Genomic DNA, 23,093 nt, shown 5'->3' on the forward strand with positions numbered 1-23,093 from the left:
GCTAACTGGGCTGATGAGTCCTGGGGCCTGGCATATAGCAGCTGCTCAGTTAATATTTACCGAAATGTGCAATGAGCATCATCCACAGCAGTGGGCAGCAAGGCACACAGCCTGCCAGGCTCCATGGCCTGTGAGCCGGCACAAGGAGACCAGATCTGGAGTCCCACCCTCCAGGGGAGGGGGCTGATTTCCTTTCTCCTCACCCCATTATGTGGAGACCTCAGTTTTACTGATCCAAGATCAGATAGATGACAGAGTGAGTGAAGCTGGCTGAGTGTGAGACATTAGGGAGTGGTGAGGACTGTAGCCAATATATCGATGGTATTTGCATTCTAGTTTTTTTCAAGAAGCATTGAGCCGACCAATAGAAACCCTGGCATACCTAAGGGCCAAGTTAGGCCCCTGGCCATGGGTTGGTCATAGTCAGTGTTCTGTGTGATGCTGGTTGGGGAGTCTGGAGACCAGAGTTTCATCCTGGCCCTCTTCCAGTTGATTCCATGGGCTTGGGCAAATCACTGACCTTGGTATCCCCACCTGTGCTGGGAAGGAATGGGTCAGGATCAGCTCTGGGGCTTTGTGCCAGGAAGGTGCCAGGAAGACCAGGATGGACACCAGCATGACACAAGGCTGCTGTGGCTTTAAATATGCCTTGATTTGATACGTCACTGGATGTGGGCTTAAAAAAAAAAAAAGAAAAAACCTGCCTCGATAGCCCCATCAGCGGTGGCAGTGACAGCAGTGAGTCTCTGAGCGGAGCCTGCTGGTGCGTGGGCCACCTGCAGAGCCCTCCACAGCTGGGAAGATTAGTCTCTTCCACTAGACAACACCCATTACCATGTTCCAATAGCCATCACTTCCGCTAGGAGAGCTGCAGATGAGATATCGATTGCACTGACCCCAGACGAGCCCTTTCCCCAGCCTGAGAGGCGTGCAGATCAGCTCAGCACCTGGCTGGCAGCCCGTGGCTCCTGGCTTCAGGCGGCCAAGGCCCTCTGGCCTCCTCCATGCAGCCAGGAGCTTCTGGATCCAGGTGGAGCTGACAGCAGCCGCACCAGGTGGGCTGGTTTGAGCTGGCGTCCTGAGGTTCGGAGCAGGCTGAGTCCTGGGCTCTGAGCCTGTGTTCCCCATGCTCTTTGCTTTCAAGATCGGAGATGGGCAGGGGCTGTTTCAGGGGGTGGCAGCAAAAGTGTGAAGATGGAAGGTAAGCTGCGTCTGGCTGAGTCTGCACTGAGCTGCAGGAGGAGACGCCTGGCTGGGTTGTGGGGAGTGGAAAGGAGGCTGTCTCAGACTGGGGACGGCCTGATGCCAGCACTTGGGAGGACAGTGGAAGCTTTGGGGCCAGGAGGCAACAGGACCTTAACACCCGCTTTGTCCTCCTGTGCTTTAGGCCTCCTTCCCAGGTACCCCCGCCTGCTGGCAGCTCCTAGGTCATCTGTGACTCCCTCTAATCAGGCAAATTTAGATAAAGGATTATTAAACACAAAAAGCAAAATGTTATTATAAATGCATTTCTTTCTTTTTTTTTTGAGACAAGGTCTCACTCTTTCACCCAGGCTGAGGTGCAGTGGCACAATTCTGGGTTCACTGCAGCCTCAACCTCCTAGGCTTAAGTCATCCTCCTGCCTCAGCCTCTGAGTAGCTGAGACCACAGGCATGCACCACCACACCAGGCTAGTGTGTGTGTGTGTGTGTGTGTTTTCTGTAGAGATGGGGTTTCGCCATGTCTCCCAGGCCAGTCTCAATCAATCCTCCCGCCTAGGCCTCCCAAAGTGCTGGGATTACGGGTGAGCTACCTCACCCGGCCTATAAATGTATTTCTTAAGGAGAATAAACGGGGACAAATGTAAGCCATTTTTTCAGCTTTCAGGGTTAGTAGCTCCTCATTCTTCCACTTGGGTAGGAAACTGGATTTTCTGGGAGTGTTGATAGCTGCTGGAGTTGGATAGGGAGTTCTCCATGAGCAGATGGGGACTGATCCAAGTTTGTGTGTGTGTGTGTGTGTGTGTGTGTGTGTGTGTGTGGGTAAGGGAGGGTAGGTGCATTTCAACAAGTTTGGGATGGCTAGTTTGAGAATTCTGGCAGGCTCTGGGCTGTTAGGGGTGGCTTCTAGTTGTCTGGGAAATGGCCCTGGATTGATTTAGGGCAGGGGAAATCCTGACTTGGGGTGTAAGAGTTAGAGGAAGGAGATGCTTGGGTACACAGGCTCTGGATTGGTTTGTACATGAAAGGCAGGTTTGCAGGCACGTTGTTTGCTAGCTCTAGGGATTAGCCAGCCCCAGGAGGAGCAGTCTCTCCAGGATTAGCAAGGCCCCAGGATGTGAAAACATCATAAAATACAGGAAATAACAAACCTGATAAGTACAAGAGGGGCTAGAGGGAGGATGCTGTCAGCCTGCTGGAAACTTTCTACTGTAGCCGCTGGTGAACTTCGGGGGCAGTGGGGAGAGGGTGGGTACCAACAGCATCTGAATTCACCTGGACTCCGGCTATCGGGAACTGCTCCCTCCTCCCCTCCCCTCCCCAACCCTGGGTATTTACTGAGACCTTACTGAATACTGGTTCTAGCACAAAACCATGCACAGCATGTATTCCCCTTGATATTCACAAGTAAGGTGAGCCCTAATGTTATACTGGTTTTATAGCCGAGGATATGGAGGCCAGTCCGATGCTAAGGAAAGTCACTCCGAGTCAGGGGTTAGGAAGTGACAGAGCCACGATTCAAACGCAAGCCTGTGCTGCCTCACCTGAAAAATGGGTTGCTCATTCTACCTCCTTTCCTCTCCGTGATGGTTGTGAGGCTCCAACGGCATAAGTAAGGAGGAGAGGGCGCCTTCTGAGCTGTCAGCCCCATGCACACGTCAAGGCAGGTTTTTAATTTTTCTTTTTTAAATTTTAATTTAATTAATTTTCTGAGACAGAGTCTTGCTCTGTCACCTAGGCTAGAGGGCAGTGGTGGGATCTCGGCTCACTGCAATCCCTGACTCCTGGGTTCAATCAATTCTCCTGCCTCATCCTCCTGAGTAGCTGGGATTACACACATGCACCACCACGCCCAGATAATTTTTGTAGTTTTAGTAGAGATGGGGTCTCACCATGTTGGCCAGGCTGGTCTCGAACTCCTGACCTCGTGATCTGCCCACCTCGGCCTCCCAAAGTGCCGGGATTACAGGTGTGAGCCACCGTGCTTGGCCTATTTATTTATTTATTTTGAGAAGGAGTCTTGCTCTTGTTGCAAGGCTAGAGTGAAGCAGCACGATCTCGGCTCACTGCAACCTCCGCCTCCTGGGTTCAAGGAATTCTCCTGCCTTAGCCTCCCGAGTAGCTGGGATTACAGGCATGTGCCACCACGCCCGGCTAATTTTTGTATTTTTACAAATTTTACAAATTTTAGAGATGGGGTTTCACCATGTTGGCCCGGCTTGTCTCGAACTCCTGACCTCAGGTGATCCACCCACCTCAGCCTCCCTAAATGCTGGGGTTACAGGTATGAGCCACTGTGCCTGGCCAGGATTTTTATTTTTTTGAGACAGGGTTTCACTCTGTTGCCTAGGCTAAAATGCAGTGGCACAATCATGGCTCACTGCAGCCTGGACCTCCCGGGCTCAAATGATCCTCCTGCCTCAACCTCCTGAGTAGCTGGGATCACAGGTGTGTGCCACCACGGCTGGCTAATTTTTATATTTTTGGAAGAGATGGAGTTTCACTATGTTGTCCAGGCTTGTTTTGAACTCCTGGGCTCAACTGATCCACCGGCCTTGGACTCCCAAAGTACTGGGATTACAGGTGTAAGCCTGGCAAGATCAGGCAGTATGTATGTATTTATTTATTTAGAGACGGATTCTCGCCCTGTCGCCCAGGCCGGAGTGCAGTGGCACGATCTTGGCTCACTGCAACCTCTGCCTCCCGAGTTCAAGTGATTCTCTTGCCTCAGCCTCCCAAGTAGCTGGGATTATAGGTGCCAGCCACCACGCCCAGCTAATTTTTGTATTTTTAGTAGAGACGGGGTTTCGCCATGTTGGCCAGGGTGGTCTTGAACTCCTGACCTCAGGTGATCTGCCCACCTCGGCCTTCCAAAGTACTGGGATTACAGGTGTGAGCCACCATGCCCAGCCAGTCAGGCACTTTTTATGTGCCTTGACTAGCTTCCTTGATGCTGTGGAACGTCCCCGTGGAATAGTGACTGAGACCGGGCTCCTGTTCCTGACGGTCCACTGTGGGCCTCCTGGGTCCTCCAATAGCCCTGGAAGGAAGGGCCATTACAATCCCATCCTACAGATGGAGAAACTGAGGTTCAAGGAGGTAAAGTCCTGGCCCAAGTTCTCACCGTGAAAGAGGAAGGAACCAGGATTTAATCTGTGTAACCTAAGCCTGGTCCCTGAGCTGGGGCTCTCCCCTTTCACTCTGCACCCCACGTCACCTTCCTTAAAGGCCAAACTGCCTGTCCAGCATCCTGCCCCTCCCCTCATCCCAGCTGCCTTGCCCACAGTTGCCTTGGAGGATCCTCGGCTCCACTCTGACCAGATGCCTCCTCTCCTCTCCCTTCTGCTCCAGCCCAGCACTGTGCTAGCCCAAGCTCTTCTCAATGCCTTTCTTTAACATTGGCCATCTTTCTCCCACTTATATTAAAAAAATATTTATTTACGTTTTTGGCTGGGTGTGGTGGTTCACACACCTCCCTGTAATCCCAGGACTTTGGGAGGCCAAGGTGGGGGGATTGCTTGAGCCCAGGAGTTTGAGACCAGCCTGGGCAACATAGTGAAAAACCCGTCTCTTAAAAATAAAAAAAAAAATTAGCTTGGTGTGTTGACACACACCTGTAGTCCCTGCTACTCAGGAGGCTGAGATGGGAGGATCACTTAAGCCCAGGAGCATGAGGCTTCAGTGAGCTGTGATGGTACCACTGGACTCCAGCCTGGGTGATAGAGTGAGACCCTGTCTCAAAAATATACATGTATTTATTTTTAACAGATTTATTAATTTATTTGAGAGGGGGGTCTTTCTCTGTCACTAAGGCTGGAGTGCAGTGGTGTGATCACCACAGCCTTAATCTCCTGGGCTGAAGCAAACCTCCCATTTCAGCCTCCTCAGTAGGGGCTACAGTTGTGCATCACCACACCCAGGTAATTTTTCTTTCTTTTTTTTTTTTTTTTTTTTTTTTGAGTCTTGCTCTGTTGCCCAGGCTGGAGTATAGTGGCATGACGTCGGCTCACTGCAACATCTGCCTCCCTGGTTCAAGTGATTCTTTTGCTTCAGCCTCCCAAGTAGCTGGGATTACAGGTGCATGCCCGGCTAATTTTTGTAATATTTAGCAGAGACAGGGTTTCACCATGTTGGCTGGGTTGGTCTTGAACTCCTGACCTCAAGTGATCCACCTGCCTTGGCCTCCCAAACTGCTGGGATTGCAGGTGTGAGTCACCATACCTGGCCTTCCTTTTTTTTTTTTTTTTTTTGGGCAGAGATGGGTTTGTACTATGTTGCCCAGGCTGGTCTCAAACTCCTGTCCTCAAGTGATCCTGCCGCCTCTACCTCGCAAAGCACTGGGACTGCAGAGGTGAGCCACTGAGCCTGGCTTTTAACAGCTTTATCGATGTGTGACTTACACATCATACAAAATAGGCCAATTTTAAGTGTACAATTCAAGTTGGTTCTGGAGCCTATCAACAACGTGGAAAATTAATTCTGCTATTATGTTAAATGAAACAAATGTGCAGAGGCCAGGCGTGGTGGCTCACGCCTGTAATCCCAGCACTTTGGGAGGCCGAGGCAGGTGGATCATGAGGTCAGCAGTTTGAGACCAGCCTGACCAACATGGTGAAACCCCGTCTCTACTAAAAATACAAAAATTAGCCAGGTGTGGTGGTGCGTGCTTGTAATCCCAGCTACTCGGGAGGCTGAGGCGGGAGAATCGCTTGAACCTGGGAGGCGGAGGTTTCAGTAAGCCGAGATCATGCTGCTGCACTTCAGCCTGGGTGACAGAGTGAGACTCGTCTCAAAACCCCAAAAAAACAAAAAACCAAATGCACAGGTGCACAGTGTAAACAGACTACATGACATGCCTGTAAACAAATGTGCATATGAAAGAATGACTGGCAGGAAATGCAAATGAATATTAACCAAAATATTTTGGTGAAGATGTTGGAATCAGAAATAAAAAATTTTTTTCTGGGCCAAGCATGGTGGCTCATGCCTGTAATCCTAGCACTTTGGGAGGCCGAGGTGGGTGGATCACTTGAGGCCAGGAGTTTGAGACCATCCTGGGCAATATGGCAAAACCCATCTCTGCTAAAAATATGAAAATTAGCTGGGCATGGTGGTGTGCGCTTGTAATCCCAGCTACTCAGGTGGCTGAGGTATAAGAATTGCATGAAACCGGGAGGTGGAGGTTGCAGTGAGCCAAGATAATGCCACTGCGCTCCAGCCTGGGCAACAGAGTGAGATTCTGTTTCACAAAAAAAACAAAAAATTTATTTTTCTGAGTCTTTAATTTTCAATATTATTCTATTTGGACACTCTGAGAAACAATAAGATTTTATTTTAATTATTTTATTTTTATTTCAATAGTTTTTGGGGTACAGGGTTATTGCTTACATGCCTAAGTTGCTGCACCATAAACAACCACTAAACAATGGTTGTTAGATATCAACAATTGTATTTACATCCTAGTATTGATTTGTATTTCTAGATTGACTTGAGGACTAAGGACATTCCTAGAAAATATTTTCAATGTTGGGAGTGACCGGGATTCAGACATACCCAGTCTTCAGTGGCAGTCTGGGGGCAACTCCATGGAAGCCTTATAGCAGGGGGTAGGAGGATTGAGGGTCTACCAAAGACAGAATTTACTCTGAGAGAAGGCAGAGTCAGTCCCAATAAGCTAATCCCTGCAATAGAGTATGAGAGCTGGAGGACAAGGTGGTTCTGGTGACAGCTGGAGGCTGTTTGTTGAAACTATAGCTAATCAAGATCATTTGGCCACACTGGCATGCCCAGGTGGAGAGAGGCTGCATAGATGAAGAGCTAAGAGTTCTAACATCTCCGTGTCCAAGCAAACCTACCATAGCTTCCCTAAGGTGGTGGTTTCCTACCCACTTCTCAGTGGAGCTGGGCTCAATTGTGTTGACAACAGGGGCAACCGCATGTCAAGAGTGTATGCAGTGACTAGAGAGGAGTGACAGGAGGGACAAAGAGGTGAATGAGCGCAGGTCCTGGGCTGTGGCATGAGGACTAGATTGGAATAGCTTCTGAATGCCTAGGTACCATTTTATGGGCTCCTGGAGCAGAGGAGGAAGTATGTATTCCTGATGCTCCTCAAGTGGGGTTCTGAGTCCACTTGAAGATGAATATTCAAGTCATTCAACAAATATTAATTGAATACTTGTTATGGACCAGGCATGGTTTTAGCATCTGGTACACAGCTGCAAATGAGGCAGACATGGTCTCCGCCCACATGGAGCTTCCTATCTATTGGGAGAGATACTCAACAATGTCCAGCATTCAATAAAAAATTACTAGATACACAAAGCAAACCAATGCATATGTTTGGTGGTGGTATGTGCTGTGGAGAAGAGGGAGGCAGGATAAAGGTATAGTCAGTGCCACACTGGGGCTGTAATGAGTGAGTCTTGTGGCTATTTGGGGGAAGATGTTCCAGGTGGAGCTTGGATTGTTTGAAGACAGTGGGCTGTAGCAGAAGGAGAGGGAGCAGGAGGGAGGGGAGGAAGGAAAGCAGGTGGGAGCCAGATCATGAAAGGGCTGGTAGGCCATAATAAATGCATCAATTATCTGTTGCTGCATCATAAACAACCATAAAACTTAGTGCCTACATTGGATGCAATGTACACGGTTCGGGTAATGGTACACTAAAATCTCATAAATCACCACTAAAGAACTTACCATGTAAGCAATAACCCTGTACCCCAAAAACTATTGAAATAAAAAAAAAATAATAAAAATAAAACCTTATTTATTCTTTCTCATGAGCCTGTAGGTGAGCAGCCTAGGGAATTCTATTGCTAGTCTCATGTGGGATCGTTCAGGCAGCTGCTGTCAGGCTTGTCTGCGGAGGGAAGTTCCTATGTGGTCTCACTTTCACGTCTGGTAGTTGGTGCTGGCTGTAGTAAGGACTTTGGGTTTTATGTTGAGTGAGATGAGAGCCAATGAGGGGTGGAATGTTAGTTAGGATGAGAAACTACACGATTCATGTCAGCAACTTATTAAGTGTGATCTCAGGCCAGGCTGGCCTATAGGCATTTAGATTATATTATTGTTATATTGAAAAACATCAGGCCAGGTGCAGTGGCTCATGCCTGTAATCCCAGCACTTCGAGAGGCCAAGATAGGGGGATTGCTTGAGCACAGGAGTATAAGACCAGCCTGGGCAACATGGCAGGTGGATCACTTGAGGCCAGGAGTTTGAGAGTATCTGAGCAATATGGCAAAACCTGTCTCTGCTAAAAATACAAAAATTAGCCGGGCATGGTGGTGTGCACTTGTAATCCCAGCTACTCAGGTGGCTGAGGCACAAGAATTGCTTGAACCTGGGAGGTGGAGGTTGCAGTGAGCCATGTTTCATGTCCCTATGAAGAATACAAAAATTAGCTGGGTGTAATGGTGGGTGCTTGTAGTCCCAGCTACTTATGAGGCTGAGGTGGGGGGATGACTTGAGCCCTAGATTTTGAGGTTTCAGTGAGCTGAGATCACAGTGCACTCTAGCCTGAGTAACAGAGCAAGACTCCGTCTCAGGAAAAAAAAAAAAAAAATCAGCTTTCATTTCTGTCCACAAAAGACTGAGATGGTCCAGAATTATCCTCCCACTGTAAACAACAGATAATTGTACAAAACACAAGGAACAACTATTTCCAGACACTCAACAACTGGTAGCACAGGGCTGTGATTCCTGAGAAAAGGGAAACTAACAAGACGAGCCTTGTCATCAACTAGCTTTCTGCTTGCAGGTAATTCTAAAACTGCCAAATGGGGAGGAGACAGAGTCCAGTGATCATGCAAAGCCGAGAAGACAGATGGGGTTTGGGGAAGCCAACACAGCTGAAATCTGGGACTGACAACCAGCAAGGAGGGCACTACACGAGAAAGACCTCCAGCAGTCTGTTAAGTGTCCATTTGAGTCTCTGGTGGTTGCCAGTCTCCTCATGTATAGAGTAAAACCCCATGAGACCAAATAAGAGCAACTTCCCCCCCCCCCCCGCAAGACGGAGGCTTACTCTGTTGCCCAGGCTGGAATGCAGTGGCCTGATTTCGGCTCACGGCAACCTCTGCCTCCCAGGTTCAAGCAATACTTCTGCTTCAGCCTCCCAAGAAGCTGGGATTATAGGCATGCACCACCACACCTGGCTAATTTTTGTATTTTTTAGTGGAGATGGGGTTTCATCATGTTGGCCAGCCTGGTCTCAAACTCCTGACCTCGTGATCTGCTGCTTCAGCCTCCCAAAGTGCTGGGATGACAGGCGTGAGCCACCGTGCCCGGCCAAGAGCAACTTTTGAGGGAAAAAAAAATACTGAGAATCCCATACAGGACTGAGAATTGTTTTGAGTTTCCCCCAGTCAGAGTAGACACACTTCACTGAATATAAGAATCATTAAGCAGAAAAGCTAGAAGGGGCCAGGCGTGATGGCTCATGCCTGCAATCCCAGCACTTTGGGAGGCCTAGACAGGTGGATCACTTGAGGTCAGGAAAACTATAAAAAATACTTTGTGCTAATAAAATTGAAAACCGAGATGAAATGGTTAAATCCCTCAAAAGAAACAAATTACCAAAGTTGATCCAAGAGGAAATAGACAACTTAAATAGCCTTACATAAATCAAAGAAACAGAATATTCTATTCTGTTCTGTTCTGTTCTGTTCTGTTCTGTTCTGTTTTATTTTAGACAGAGTCTCACTCTGTCACCCAGGCTGGTGTGGACTGGCAGAATCCCAACTCACTGCAACCTCAGCCTCCCGAGTAGCTGAGATTGCAGGCATGCACCACCACACCTGGCTAATTTTTGTATTTTTAGTAGAGATGGGGTTTTGCCATGTTGGCCAGGCCGGTCTTGAGCACCTGGACTCAAGTGATCTGCGTGCATTGGCCTCCCAAAGTGCTGGAATTACAGGCGTGAGCCACGGCACCTGGCCAAATTTATTTTTTAAAAGCCTCAGGCTGGGAACAGTGGCTCATGCCTGTAATCCCAGCACTTTGGGAGGCGGAGGTGGGTGGATCACCTGAGGTCAGGAGTTTAAGACCAGCTCGGCCAACATGGTGAAACCCTGTCTCTACTAAAAATACAAAAAATTAGCCCGGCATGGTGGCAGGTGCCTGTAATCCCAGCTACTTGGGAGGTTGAGGCAGGAGAATCACTTGAACCCGCGAGGCAGAGGTTGCAGTGAGCCAAGATCATGCTATTGCACTCCAGACTGGGAGACAAGAGCAAGACTCCATCTCAAGAAAAAAAATAAGAAATAAAAATAAAAAAATAAAAGCCTCACACACATACAAAATTCCAGGCTCAGATGGCTTCACTGGTGAATTCTTTTTTCTTTTTCTTTTTGTTTCCTAGCAGAGATGGGGGTCTTGCTATGTTGTCCAGGATTGTCTTGAACTCCTGGGCTCAAGCAATCCTCCCACCTCAGCCTCCCAAAGTGCTGGGATTACAGACATGAGCCACCATGCCTGGTCTTCCACTGGTGAATTCCATGAAACATTTATGAAAGAATATTACCAATCCTACCCAAAAGCTGTTTTAGAAAACAGAGGAGGTGGAGAGACACTTCTGAATGTATTTTTTGGGGGGCAACGCTCTCCCTGACACAAAAACCAAAGAACCACAAGAGAACTACAGATCCACATCCCACATGAATATAGACACAAATCTCTGGCAAAATTTCAGCAAATTACATCCAGCAATACCAAATGGTATTTTTCCTGTGAATATACAATTGGTTTAACATTCAAAAATCAATTAATATAATTCATTGTATTAACAGAATACAGGAGAAAACATCTCAAAAGATGTTGAGAAATATTTGACAAAATTCGACTCCTAATTTTGAGAGAGAAATATACACATATGCAAAAAAATTAACCACAGTAATAAGTTCACACAAGATCTAGTGGTTTATTTTTAATTTTTTTGAGACAGAATCTTGCTCTTTTGCCCAGGCTGGAGTGCAGTGGTATGATCTCAACTCACTGCAACGTCTTCCTCCCAGGTTCAAGCGATTCTCGTGCCTCAGCCTGCTGAGTAGCTGGAATTACAGTTGTGTGCCACCGAACCTGGCTAATTTTTGTATTTTTAGCTTCGCCATGTTGCCAGGCTGGTCTCTAACTCCTGACCTCAAGCACCTTGGCCTCCCAAAGCGCTGGGATTACAGGTATGAGCCACTGCCCCTGGGATCTGGTTGTTTAAAAAGGAGCCTGGAACCTGTCCCTCTTCTCTTGCTCCCTCTCTTGCCATGTGATACAACCTTCCGTATCCCGCTTCACCTTCTACAGTAATTGGAAGCTTCCAGGAGTCATGATTGGAAGCCTCCTGAGGTCTCACCAGGAGTAGATCCCAGCACTATGCTTCCTGTAGAGCCTGCGTAAACCAAAATAAACCTCTTTTCTTTATAGTCTCAGACAACCCTTTATAGCAATGGTAATGGACTAACTCAGATGACAATTCTCTTCAAATGAATCCGTTGTTTTAATGTAATTCCAATGAAATTGTAGCAGACTTTTTGAAGAAATGAATAATTTGTTTAAAAAATTTATATGGGCCAGGCGCAGTGTCTCACGCCTATAATCCCAGCACTTTGGGAAGTGGTGGAGGCTGAGGTCAGGAGTTCGAGACTAGCCTGTCCAACATGGCAAAACCCCATCTCTACTAAAAGTACAAAAATGAGGCGGAGGAGGTGGGGGGCATCCGTAATCCCAGCTACTCAGGAGGCTGAGGCAAGAGAATCGCTTGAACCTGGAAGGCGGAGGTTGCAGTGAACCGAGATCGTGCCATTGCACTCCAGTCTAGGTGACAAGAGTGAGACTCCGTCTCAAAAAAAAAAAAAAAAAAAAAAAGGTATGTGGGCTGGGCAGGTGGCTCACACCTGTAATCCCAGCACTTTGGGAAGCCGAGGTGAGCGGATCACTTGAGGTCAGGAATTCAAGACCAGCCTGGCCAACGTGGTGAAACCCTACTAAAAATACAAAAATTAGCTGGATGTGGTGGTGCACACCTGTAATCCCAGCTACTCAGGAGGCTGAGGCTGGAGAACTGGTTGAACCTGAAAGGCGGAGGCTGCAGTGAGGCAAGATGCACCGCTGCTGCACTCCAGCCTGGGTGACAGATCGAGACTCTGTCTCAAAAAAAAAAAAAAAGTATATGGAAAAGTAAAGGACCCAGAATAAAAGGACCCAGTAAAGGACAAAACAATCTTAAAAGAATGAGGTGTAAGATTTACTATAAGCTATAATAAGCAAGTCAGAGAGTTTTTGGCGTAAGGCTAGACACATAACATTAATGAAGCAGAATTGAGAGTCCAGAAGTAGACCCATACCCATCAATTGATTTTTTTTTTTTTTTTTTTTTTTTTTTTGAGACGGAGTCTTGCTCTGTCGCCCAGGTTGGAGTGCAGTGATGCGATCTTGGCTCACTGCAACCTCTGCCTTCTGGGTTCAAGCGATTCTCATGCCTCAGCCTCCCAAGCAGCTGGGATTATAGGCTTGCACCATCACAGCCAGCTAATTTTTATATTTTCAGTAGAGATGGGGTTTCACCATGTTGGCCAGGCTGGTCTCCAACTCTTGACCTCAAGTGATCCACCTACGTTGGCTTCCGAAAGTGCTGGGATTACAGGCGTGAGCCACCATGCCTGGCCTCATCGATTTTTGACAAAGATGCTAAGGTAATATAATAGGAAAAAGACTTTTTAAGAAATGGTGCTGGAACAGCAAAATATCAGTATTTTCAAAAATAAATTTTGATCCTGAATCACGACCTACACAGTAATGAACTCAAAATGGAGCAAGGATCTACTTGTAAATGTTAATAAAATTTTTTCAAAGAAGTAAAAGCTGGGCCGGGTGCGGTGGCTCATGCCTATAATCCCAGCACTTTGGGAGGCTGAGGTGGGTGGATCGTTTGAGGTCAGGAGTTTGATACCAGCCTGGCCAAATGGTGAAACTCAGTCTCTACTAAAAAATACAAAAATTAGCCAGTGTGGTGGCGGGCACCTGTAATCCCAGCTACTTGGGAAGCAGAGGCAGGGGAATTGCTTGAACCTGAGAGGCAGAGGTTGGGGTGAGCAGAGATCAAGCCACTGCACTCCAGCCTGGGTGACAGAGTGAGACTCTGTCTCAAAAAAAAAAAACAAAAAACTGAAAGAATTAATCACTGCACTAGAAGAAATACCTTTAAAAGTTCTTCAACAGAAGGAAAATGATATATATTGAAACTTTGATCTATTCAATGGAATGAAGAGCATCAGAAAAAGAAATATATGGATAAATATAAGACACACTCTTCTTATTTTAAATGTTTTATTATTATTATTATTATGATTTTTTGAGGCAGAGTCTCATTCTGTCACCGAGGCTGGAGTGCACTGGTGCAATCTCAGCTGTTTATTTTTATTTTCTTTTTCGTTTGTTTGTTTTGTTTTTTTTTGAGACGGAGTCTCGCTCTGTCGCCCAGGCTGGAGTGCAGTGGCCGGATCTCAGCTCACTGCAAGCTCCGCCTCCTGGGTTCACGCCATTCTCCTGCCTCAGCCTCCCGAGTAGCTGGGACTACAGGCGCCCGCCACCTCGCCCGGCTAGTTTTTTGTATTTTTTTTAGTAGAGACGGGGTTTCACCGTGTTAGCCAGGATGGTCTCGATCTCCTGACCTCGTGATCCGCCCGTCTCGGCCTCCCAAAGTGCTGGGATTACAGGCTTGAGCCACCGCGCCCGGCCTATTTTTATTTTCTGAGACAGAGTCTTGAGATATTGCCCAGGCTAGGGTACAGTGCTGTGATCACTCCTTACTGTAGTCTCTACTTCCCAGGCTCATGCAATTCTCCCACCTCAGTCTCCTGAGAAGCATGTGCTACCACAGGCATGTGCTACCACACTTGGCTAATTTTAAATTTTTTTTGTAAAGATGGGGGTCTCTCTATGTTGCCCAGGCTGGCCTTGAATCCCTGGGCTTAAGCAATCCTCCTACCTTGGCCTCCCAAAGTACTAGGATTATAGGCATGTCCCGCCATTATTTTTCATAGTTTAAAATCTTTATTTTTTTATTTTTTATTTTTATTTTTAATCTTTTAAAAGTGATATTTGACTGTCTAAAGCAAAAATAATAGCAATGTATTATGGGATTTTGTAGCATATCTATGACAACAAAAGCATAAAGTGAACTGTTCTAGGGTTGTACTGTTACAAAGTTCTTATGTTACACTCGAGGTGGCATACTATTAATTGAAGGTAGACTGTGGTAAGTTAAAGATGTATAAAATAACTCTCAGAGAGGCTACTAAAAAAGCAATAACTAATAAGTATAGCTAATAACCAACTATTAAAAACATTCCATTAAATTCAACAAAAGGGCTGGCCATGGTGGCTCATGCCTGTAATCCCAGCACTTTGGGAGGCTGAGGCAGGAGAATCACTTGAGCCCAGGAGTTTGAGACCAGCCTGGGCAACATAGTGAGACTCCATCTCTATTTATTTAAAACATAAAAAATAAGTTCAACAAAAGGCAGAAAAATAATTTAGAATATGGAAAGAACTAAATATATAAATAGGGAAAGGTGAAGTTAGGGAGTATCAATGTAACAAAATATTATGTAATTGCTGAAAATGTTTAAGGAGTTTTAAAATTTATTTATTTATTTTATGGAGAATGGGGTCTCGCTATGTTGGTCAGGCTGGTCTTAAACTCCTGCACTCAAACGATTCACCCACCTCAGCCTCCCAAAGTGCTGGGATTATAGGCATGAACCACTGTGTCCAGGCTTAAGGACTGAGTTTTTATTGTCATAGGAAAGCACTTACGATATGTTAAAATTTTAAAAATAGGGTGTAAAGTATATCCATTAAAGCATAAATATATACAATTTATACTTTAAAGTGTAAGCTATACATTTATAACTATAAAATATAAAGCATTTATACTTCAGCCTAAATAACTGCAAAAATATTGTAGGCATAGGAAAAAGTATGTGCATTATAGGATGCTTAGCATAAAAACAAAGAAAGAAAAGAAAGACAAAACATGACTGATAATATACCAAATGTGGTCGGGCGTGGTGGCTCATGCCTGTAATCCCAGCACTCTGGGAGGCTGAGGCCAGGCTGGTCTCAAACGGGCTGATCTCGAACTCGTGACCTCGTGATCCACCTGCCTCAGCCTCCCAAAGTGCTGGGATTACAGACGAGAGTCACTGCGCGTGGCTAGTTATTTCTCTTTTTTTTTTTTTTTTTTTTTTTTGAGACAGAGTCTCGCTCTGTCGCCCGGTCTGGAGTGCAGTGGCCAGATCTCAGCTCACTGCAAGCTCCGCCTCCCGGGTTTACACCATTCTCCTGCCTCAGCCTCTCGAGTAGCTGGGACTACAGGCGCCCGCCACCTCGCCCGGCCAGTTTTTTTTTTTTTTTTTTTTTTTTTTTTGTATTTTTTTTTAGTAGAGACGGGGTTTCACCCTGTTAGCCAGGATGGTCTCGATCTCCTGACCTCGTGATCCACCTGTCTCGGCCTTCCAAAGTGCCGGGATTACAGGCTTGAGCCACCGCGCCCGGCCGTTCTTTCTTTTCTTAAAGATGCTGCAGTTTATCACTATGGTTAAAGACATAATGGCCGGGGGCAGTGGCTCAGGCCTGTAATCCCAGCACTCTGGGAGGCGGGAGGCGGAGGAATCACCTTACGTCAGGAGTTCGAGACCAGCCTGACCGACATGGTGAAACCCCATCTCTACTAAAAACACAAAAATTAGCCAGACGTGGTGGTGGGCGTCTGTAATCCCAGCTACTCAGAAGGCTGAGGCAGGTGAATCGCTTGAACCTGGGAGGCGGAAGTTGCAGTGAGCTGAGACTGCACTCCAGCCTGGGTAACAGAGCAAGACTCCATCTCAACAACAACAATAACAAAAAGACAAACGCACAAGATTTGGGGGCTCAGTCAGGCCAGGGTTTGGTTCTTGGTTCTGTCACTTGCTAGCTGAGTGGCTTTTGGCAAGTCAATTTATCTGCAGCTTCGTTGCTACCTCTACATAATGGAGATCAAAGTGTCCACCTCCAAGTGTGATTTTGAAGATTCAACGAGCTAATGTGAATAAAGTATATAGCGAAGTGTTTGGCACAAAGCTAATATTGAGTCATTATTACCACGGAATGGTAATAATAAATTATTGGTATAATTTATACCAATTATATAATTATATAATAATTATACCAATTATTATATAATAAATTATTATTACCATTAATAATCGGAGGAAAAAAGTTTTTTTTTTTTTTTTTTTTGAGATGGAGTCTCGCTCTGTCGCCCAGGCTGGAGTGCAGTGGCCGGATCTCAGCTCACTGCAAGCTCTGCCTCCCGGGTTCACGCCATTCTCCTGCCTCAGCCTCCTGAGTAGCTGGGACTACAGGCGCCCGCCACCTCGCCCGGCTAGTTTTTTTGTATTTTGTAGTAGAGACGGGGTTTCACCGTGTTAGCCAGGATGGTCTCGATCTCCTGACCTCGTGATCCGCCCGTCTCGGCCTCCCAAAGTGCTGGGATTACAGGCTTGAGCCACCGCGCCCGGCCGGAAAAAAGTTTTGAAGGTAAAACTTCTTTTGCGAGGAACCCTCAGGGACACAGGCAGTGGAGTGGTGAGGCAGTCCCTGAGGTCAGGTTCTGAGTTCAGAACCAGGGCAAAGCACAGAGCAAGCAGCACTCAGGTCTTCCCAGTGAAGATGCTTTTGGTTGCAAGGAGCAGAAACTCCCTCACTGAGCTGCAGTCCTGAGTTCATTATTATATCAGGTGTCAGGGAAACCATGCCAAGAGATGCCACCAGCTTTCATGAAGCACCAGGATAGGAATACGGACTCTGTGCCCCAGGTCCACAGCATCCCACGGTGAGTGCCTGTATTACATGTCCTCACTTCCAGCCATGTGCGAGGCCCAATTCCTGGGGTTTCTGATTGGCCAGCTCTGGTCAGGTGTCCATCCACAGTTCAATCAGATATGACCAAGGGGGGGGAGGGGCTACACTGCAAACATGGCTGCCTTGGGCCTGGTTTGTGGACAATGGGAAGTGCTGCCAAGTTCAGGGCCTGTTCTTTTCACACCTCTGCTCAGGCCTCTCCCTCCTCCTCCATGAGTTAGGCTGCTCTAGGCCACACAGCTGTAGTAAGTGTCCTGGGGTCACTCATGGCCGCCCTGTGTAGAAGCTCCCTGTGGGCTGTGAGTAAAGGTGATCCCCAGAGAAAGGGCTGTGCGTTGATGCCCCCAAAGGGCATCCCCTACATTTTCTTCGGTTTCCTGACATTTGCAACAGGACCACAGTTGGTGACTGATTCCCTGGCTGCTGGCTAGGATCTGACCCAGGCGGCACTTCTGGATTCCTAGTTTTTGCTGGAGAGGGGTTGACTCCCAGATTAACAGGCTGTCTGGCAAATGGTGGCGTTCGGCAGCACTTAGGTCCGAAAACACAAAGGTTGGGCTAAGAAAAGCATGATTAACTACACACACACACACACACACACACACACACACAGTAGAAATAAAGAAACAAAAGACTAGTGTATCTTTTAATTGTCATTTTATAGCTCCCCACCGCAGCTGCCCCCCACCCTTCCCTTTGGTGACAACACGTCTGCAGGCTTCAGGGGGACCAGGGAACAAAGCTGGGGCCTGGCAGCCCCACTACGCTGCCAGCCAGGGAGAACAAGTCACAATTACAAATTATCACAACAATTAGTGCCTGTACTTGGGGGATCTGCAAATTGAGGAGGCCCCAGCTCCTCATTGTACAGGGGTCTATTTGGCAGTGACCTTGCTCTGGAGACGATGATATTCCTTCAGCCTGTAAACCAGATTCAAAACAAAGAAAAATGTAAATTAACAATAACAACACACACTGGGTTCAATTAATTCAGGCAGAACTGGGGTGGCGGGGGCAGCTGTTTGTTAAGATGTGTGTGAAGTTGTCTTTTTTTCTATTCCCTCTCCCGCCCTGGCCCCTCCTGCCCTCCAATCAGGATAATGTAATTAATTTATCTTAGGGGGAAAACATTGTTTGTCATTGTTGAAGACAAAGCGTTTAACTGGCAATGGGAGAAATGAAGAGGCCATTATGTAAGCCCTGTGTGTTCTGGGCCATTTAAAAGGGTTTATAGAGTCATAAAATACAAACAGAGGGCGCAGGAAGCAGGGGAGGTGGAGGTGACTGAGGGGAAGGGAGAGGACCCTCGGCAGATGGGCGGGATTCAACATCTCTCCAGGCATGAGCTGCCTCCAGGGACAAGAAACTGGCTCTGGGAGAAAATGGTGGCTCTGTGCCCAGGGTATGTTGTTAGCAAGAGGAGACAGACTTGCATCTTCTTCTAGATTCCAATCCCCATGAGAAGGGAGCTGGTGATGGAGAACCCCCAGCAGGACAGGTGCTCCGGACTCAGCTCCACCACCTCCTAGCTGTGTGACCCTTGGAAAGTTACTTAACCACTCAGCCTGTTTCCGAGGAGTTGCAAATTTTGCGTAAGAATTAGACATCCTAGGAGAGTGCCCCAGAGCAGCTTAGTGTATGTTAGCTGCTGGTGACAAACAACCCTGTTTGCCCTTGAGCACATCAGCCCTGGGCTGAGAGTGCTTGCTGCTGGCACTGCCCCCTGGCTCTTCCTGCATGCCAGGGCTGAGCCCAAGCCACATGCTTGATTTCCACAGGCTCATACTGAACCTTCACTGAATCTGTGCGGCAGGTACAGCTGACACCCTTACTGGTGACTCCCAGAGGATCAAAGGTCTGAGTGACTTCAGATGATGTGCACCACCCTCCTGGGCCATGGAGATCCACGTGGCTAGGATGGCTTCCAGCTAGACCTACAGCTCAGGTATGGTGACAGAAAACAAAGGCTTCTCTCCACCTCTATGCTATTTCCTTGTTTAACCTGCTCTGCAAAGGAGCGCATAGTGGAGTCCCTGTGGCTTAGGGGGAGGGGAGGGCAGGTATCAGAGGCACCGGGTGGGACACAGGAACCTAGGACCCTCTGTTACTGTTGGCTATCAAAGCATGCCTCTGAGGATGCTATGGGCAGATGGACAGGAAAGTGGGGTTTGTCTAGGGCAGGGCAGCGGAAAGGTCCCATCTAAAGCCTACTCTTTACACCTGGGGGCTTTGATGGCCCATTAGGGCCCTGAGCTTCTCACCTGAGGGAATTGATGTTGATGAACCCGGTGGCATCAATCGGCTCATAATCACCCTGCACGTTCATGCTGCAAGGAGAGTAGAAGCTTGTCAGCTCAGCCTGGCCCTGGCCTCTGCTTGAAGGGAGGACTGCTGGGGCCAGAGGCAGCCCACCTCCCAGATACCAGGGCATTTCCCCTGTGTGGGTCCAAACCCTCCCTGCACGTCGGCTTTCCATTTAATTTCTGTACAACTCCGGGAACCCTCTTCTGGGCCAGGCACCAACCCAAAGGTTGGAGCGCCCTAGTGGAGCACACAGCAGCCTCTTCCCTGCTGTACAATGTGGCGGGAGGCTAGGAGCAGCCGCCCCAGAACTAGCCCTATGAAATCCTACCAACCAGAGCACTCCATCTGTAAATGGAGCACGCGTCCAAGCCAGCTGTGCCTTTGGGACTGTGTGGATGGCATCCACTGACCTGAAGGCTCAGAAGGCCTTAGGGTGTGAATTGCAACAGCACAAAGGCATTTTGCAAGCTGCAGGGAGGCCTCCAGCATTCACAGCAAGATTGGCCCATGAAGTCACCTTCCCCCTCATTTGTCCAACCAGTTAGACTTCATCTAATCCATCCTGAAACCTGGGTACCCACCGCCAGTGTGTCGTGGAAAATGCTGGGTTGACTGCTGCTGTACTCAGCAGAGCAGATTTTATCTCTCTACAGTTTCCATCTCCCAGACTCACCAGCCTTCTGCTTTGGGGCTCTCCACCCTTAGCTGCTCCTCCCAACCTTCCTAACCATGGCAGTCACTCCAGCCGGCCGACTGGGGTTTGCGTCCTGGCTCCGCCACACACCACCAGAGAGCCCAGGCAAATATTCCTGCGCTTGGAGCCTCAGCCTCGCACCTGTCAAATGCGTGGTTAGCTCTCAACGTCACTTTTGGTTCCACATGAAATAATGTAGCTGGTGCCTGGCACACGGTGAGCACCCACTAGTACTAACACTATTCATTCACTCATTCATTTGTTCAGGCATTTATTAAACCTTTTGCTGCCTGCCAGGTGCTGGGCCAGGTGCCAAGGAAGGAAGAGCAAGAGTGGTGTCCACAGGGAGGGACCAGATACAAGCAATCAATCACCCATTGCCTTTGTTAATTATGGTTGTGCTAAGCACTTAGGGCGCGTGGACTCAGATGCCTCCTATTCTACTCTGAGAGGATGGGGTCCCTTGTCATGTCCTGCTCTGAATCAGCCCCTCCTCTGCAGAATTGCAGCCCTGGGACAAAGCTGATTCAAGGTTCCCAGTGACAAGGAGGTGGCTTGTCCCCTCAGGGGCCCTCTCTAGAGAAGTGAGATTGATGGGGGTGGGGGGGGGGGTTGGTGTCGGGGGGGGGGCGGGGGCAGGAGGATCTGCTGCTTTGAGACCCTGAGGCTGGACGTCTGACTGGTTCTTTGTAGAATGTGGACTTTTTACAAGAACCAATGAGGTCTCTGCATCTGCCTGGCCCCAGTGACTCGTTCAGGACCCGGGCCCTGACCTTCACCAGGCCTTGAAGCCGGTGGGCGCGTGGAACTCTCTGCAAAGTCAATCCCATACTCCTGCGCCTCCTTGATTTCCCTTCCTCCCTCCTCTATACCTCCATGGCCCCTCCAGGGCTCAGGCACTGAAGCCACTAGGAGCTTTCATTCCCTGGAAGAGGAGGAGATGCCAGACTTGCTGGCCACCCCTTTCTGTGCAGAATCGGTGCTTAGGAAGGGTTGGACCAAACTAGACCACCAACCTTTTCAGATCCCTTGAACAGACCTTGTTTTGGAAACCAAGCCTCAGCCCCACTGGCCCCTGTCCTCAGCGCAGGGAGAATGCAGGACGCAGAATCCCCCCCCCACCTCCGTGACCATCTGTCCCTTCACCTCCATCTCTCACAACAGAGTCACAACAAACTCTCCCCATCCCGTTCCCCAAGGCGGGACCTTCCCAACTGCCCTGGCAGCCCCTGCAAAGAGGGCTCACGTCCAGGGACAAACGTCCCATGAGGCTGCTGGGAGTTCCAAGAGGGGTTTCTCAGAAACTAAAAAAACCTCTTTTAAAAATTGTGGTTTGAAGTGAGAGGGGAGGTGGAAAAAGAGTTTACAATGAATTTTTTTTTCTTTTTCTTTTTCTTTTTTTTTTTTTTTTTTACCTCCCCTGACGGTCTACAGAAAACCTCTTGTGCTTTTATTTTTGCTCATTCGAGTGGCTCTGACCTGCTCTATAATTACGTTACTTTCTACCGACTGTGCCGCGGCATTTCCAGCTCTGCTGCCTCTCGCGGCTTCCTCGCTGGGCCCTGTGACGCTGTCACTCAAGGGCTTTCAAGTCAGCGATGTAGAAATCAAAAAGAAAAGGGAAATGGTCGGAGACACAGTGAGAATAAATGCTCCTGCTTTTCTCTTTTTTTTTCCCCCTTTCCCTTTTTACTTTATTCATTTAATCTCCCTGAGTGAGACTGTAAGGCTTAATGAAGGGTTGGACAGATTATTAGAGGCTGTTGATTTGGAGGGGGAGGGAAGAAAGAGCCAGAGAGAGAAAGAGAGAAGATAATTTGACATTTACCCCGACTGATCTAAACTGATTCAGTTGTATTTATGGCTTATAACGTGTTTAGAAAGACTGAAGGGGGGAGAAACTCAACATGGCAAGGAGAAGGGAAAGAAAATAATAATGACTGGCAAGCAAGACTCGTACTTTAATTCCCAACCAGCCTCCAGGAGGGAGGGGCTGGGCTCGGCCTGAGCTAAGCTGAGGGGGACCCTCGTCCAGTGGGGGCTGTCTGTCCCACAGGGGCCTGCCCCATCTCTGGTGACCTCTGGAGGTGACACCTGGTCCGTTGGTGCAGGTCACTCGCATCCACGGGACGGACGCAGGAGTGGCCAGTCGTTAGCTGCCACCTTGGCCCTGGCTCACCAGGGCCCTCCTGCCTATCCAGGGGCTCCTCCTTGGCCACCTTCTGCCTGGTCCATCAATGAGAAATCTCCTCATGGTTCCACTTGCGTTAACCCTTTTTTTTTTTTTTTTTTTTTTTTTTTTTTTTTTTAAGAGACAGTGCCTAACTTTGTTACTAAGGCTGGAGTGCAGTGGTGTGATCCTGGCTCACTGCAGCCTCCAACTCTTGGGCTCAAGTGATCCTCCTGCCTCAGCCTCCTGAGTAGCTAGGACTACAGGTGCATGCCACCACACCTGGCTAATATTTTATGGATTTATTTTTTGAGACAGGGTTTTGTTCTGTTGCCCAGGCTGGAGTAGTGGCATGGTCATGGTTCACTGCATCCTTGATCTCTCAGGCTTAAGAGACACTCCCACCTCAGCCTCCCAAGTAGTTGGGACCACAAGCACATGCCACCACGCTTAGCTAATTTTTTTATTTTTAGTAGAGATGAGGTCTCACTATGTTGCCCAGGTTGGTCTTGAACTCCTGGCCTCAAGTGATCCTCCTGCCTCGGCCTCCCAAAGAGTTGGGATTCCAGGTGTACGCCATCTTGCCCAGCTGGTTCCCTTCTTGTCTCACTCCACACTTTCCCCTAGGCAGTCTCTTTTGGCCCAGGGCTTCAGAGAACATCAAAATGCCTATGATGCTCCAGGGTCTTCAGTCTAGGTTCTCCTCAACTCTAGACCCAAGTGTCTGACGGCCTTCTAGTTAGTTTTCCCAGCTATCTCAAAAGAAACCCATGCTCATGACACCTAAATCCAAATGCATGATCCTTCCTCAAGAGCATTTCCTCAACCCAGGG

The 23,093-nt window shown here is 48.1% G+C and overlaps 1 protein-coding gene and 1 long non-coding RNA gene across 9 annotated transcripts in view; one reads left to right on the forward strand and one right to left on the reverse strand.

Annotated features, from left to right (window-relative positions):
• The first annotated feature begins 1,051 nt into the window (after nucleotides 1-1,051).
• LOC144335061 (uncharacterized) lies at nucleotides 1,052-22,034 on the forward strand. Its single transcript, XR_013405500.1, has 3 exons — nucleotides 1,052-1,201; nucleotides 18,871-19,037; nucleotides 20,784-22,034. It is a non-coding gene; the product is annotated as an uncharacterized LOC144335061 (long non-coding RNA).
• ASS1 (argininosuccinate synthase 1) overlaps nucleotides 17,733-23,093 on the reverse strand; it is a 57,900-nt gene continuing 52,539 nt past the window's right edge. For all 8 annotated transcript variants that reach the window (XM_077967839.1, XM_077967836.1, XM_015116554.3 and 5 more), the window contains 2 exons: nucleotides 19,354-19,419; nucleotides 17,733-18,013 (listed from right to left, as the gene is read on the reverse strand). In XM_077967839.1, the coding sequence (XP_077823965.1) occupies nucleotides 17,968-18,013; nucleotides 19,354-19,419 (112 nt within the window). In that variant the 3' untranslated portion in view covers nucleotides 17,733-17,967. The remainder of the gene's footprint in view (nucleotides 18,014-19,353; nucleotides 19,420-23,093) is intronic.

Source organism: Macaca mulatta, chromosome 15 (assembly GCF_049350105.2).
Source record: "Macaca mulatta isolate MMU2019108-1 chromosome 15, T2T-MMU8v2.0, whole genome shotgun sequence".
NCBI lineage: Eukaryota > Metazoa > Chordata > Mammalia > Primates > Cercopithecidae > Macaca > Macaca mulatta.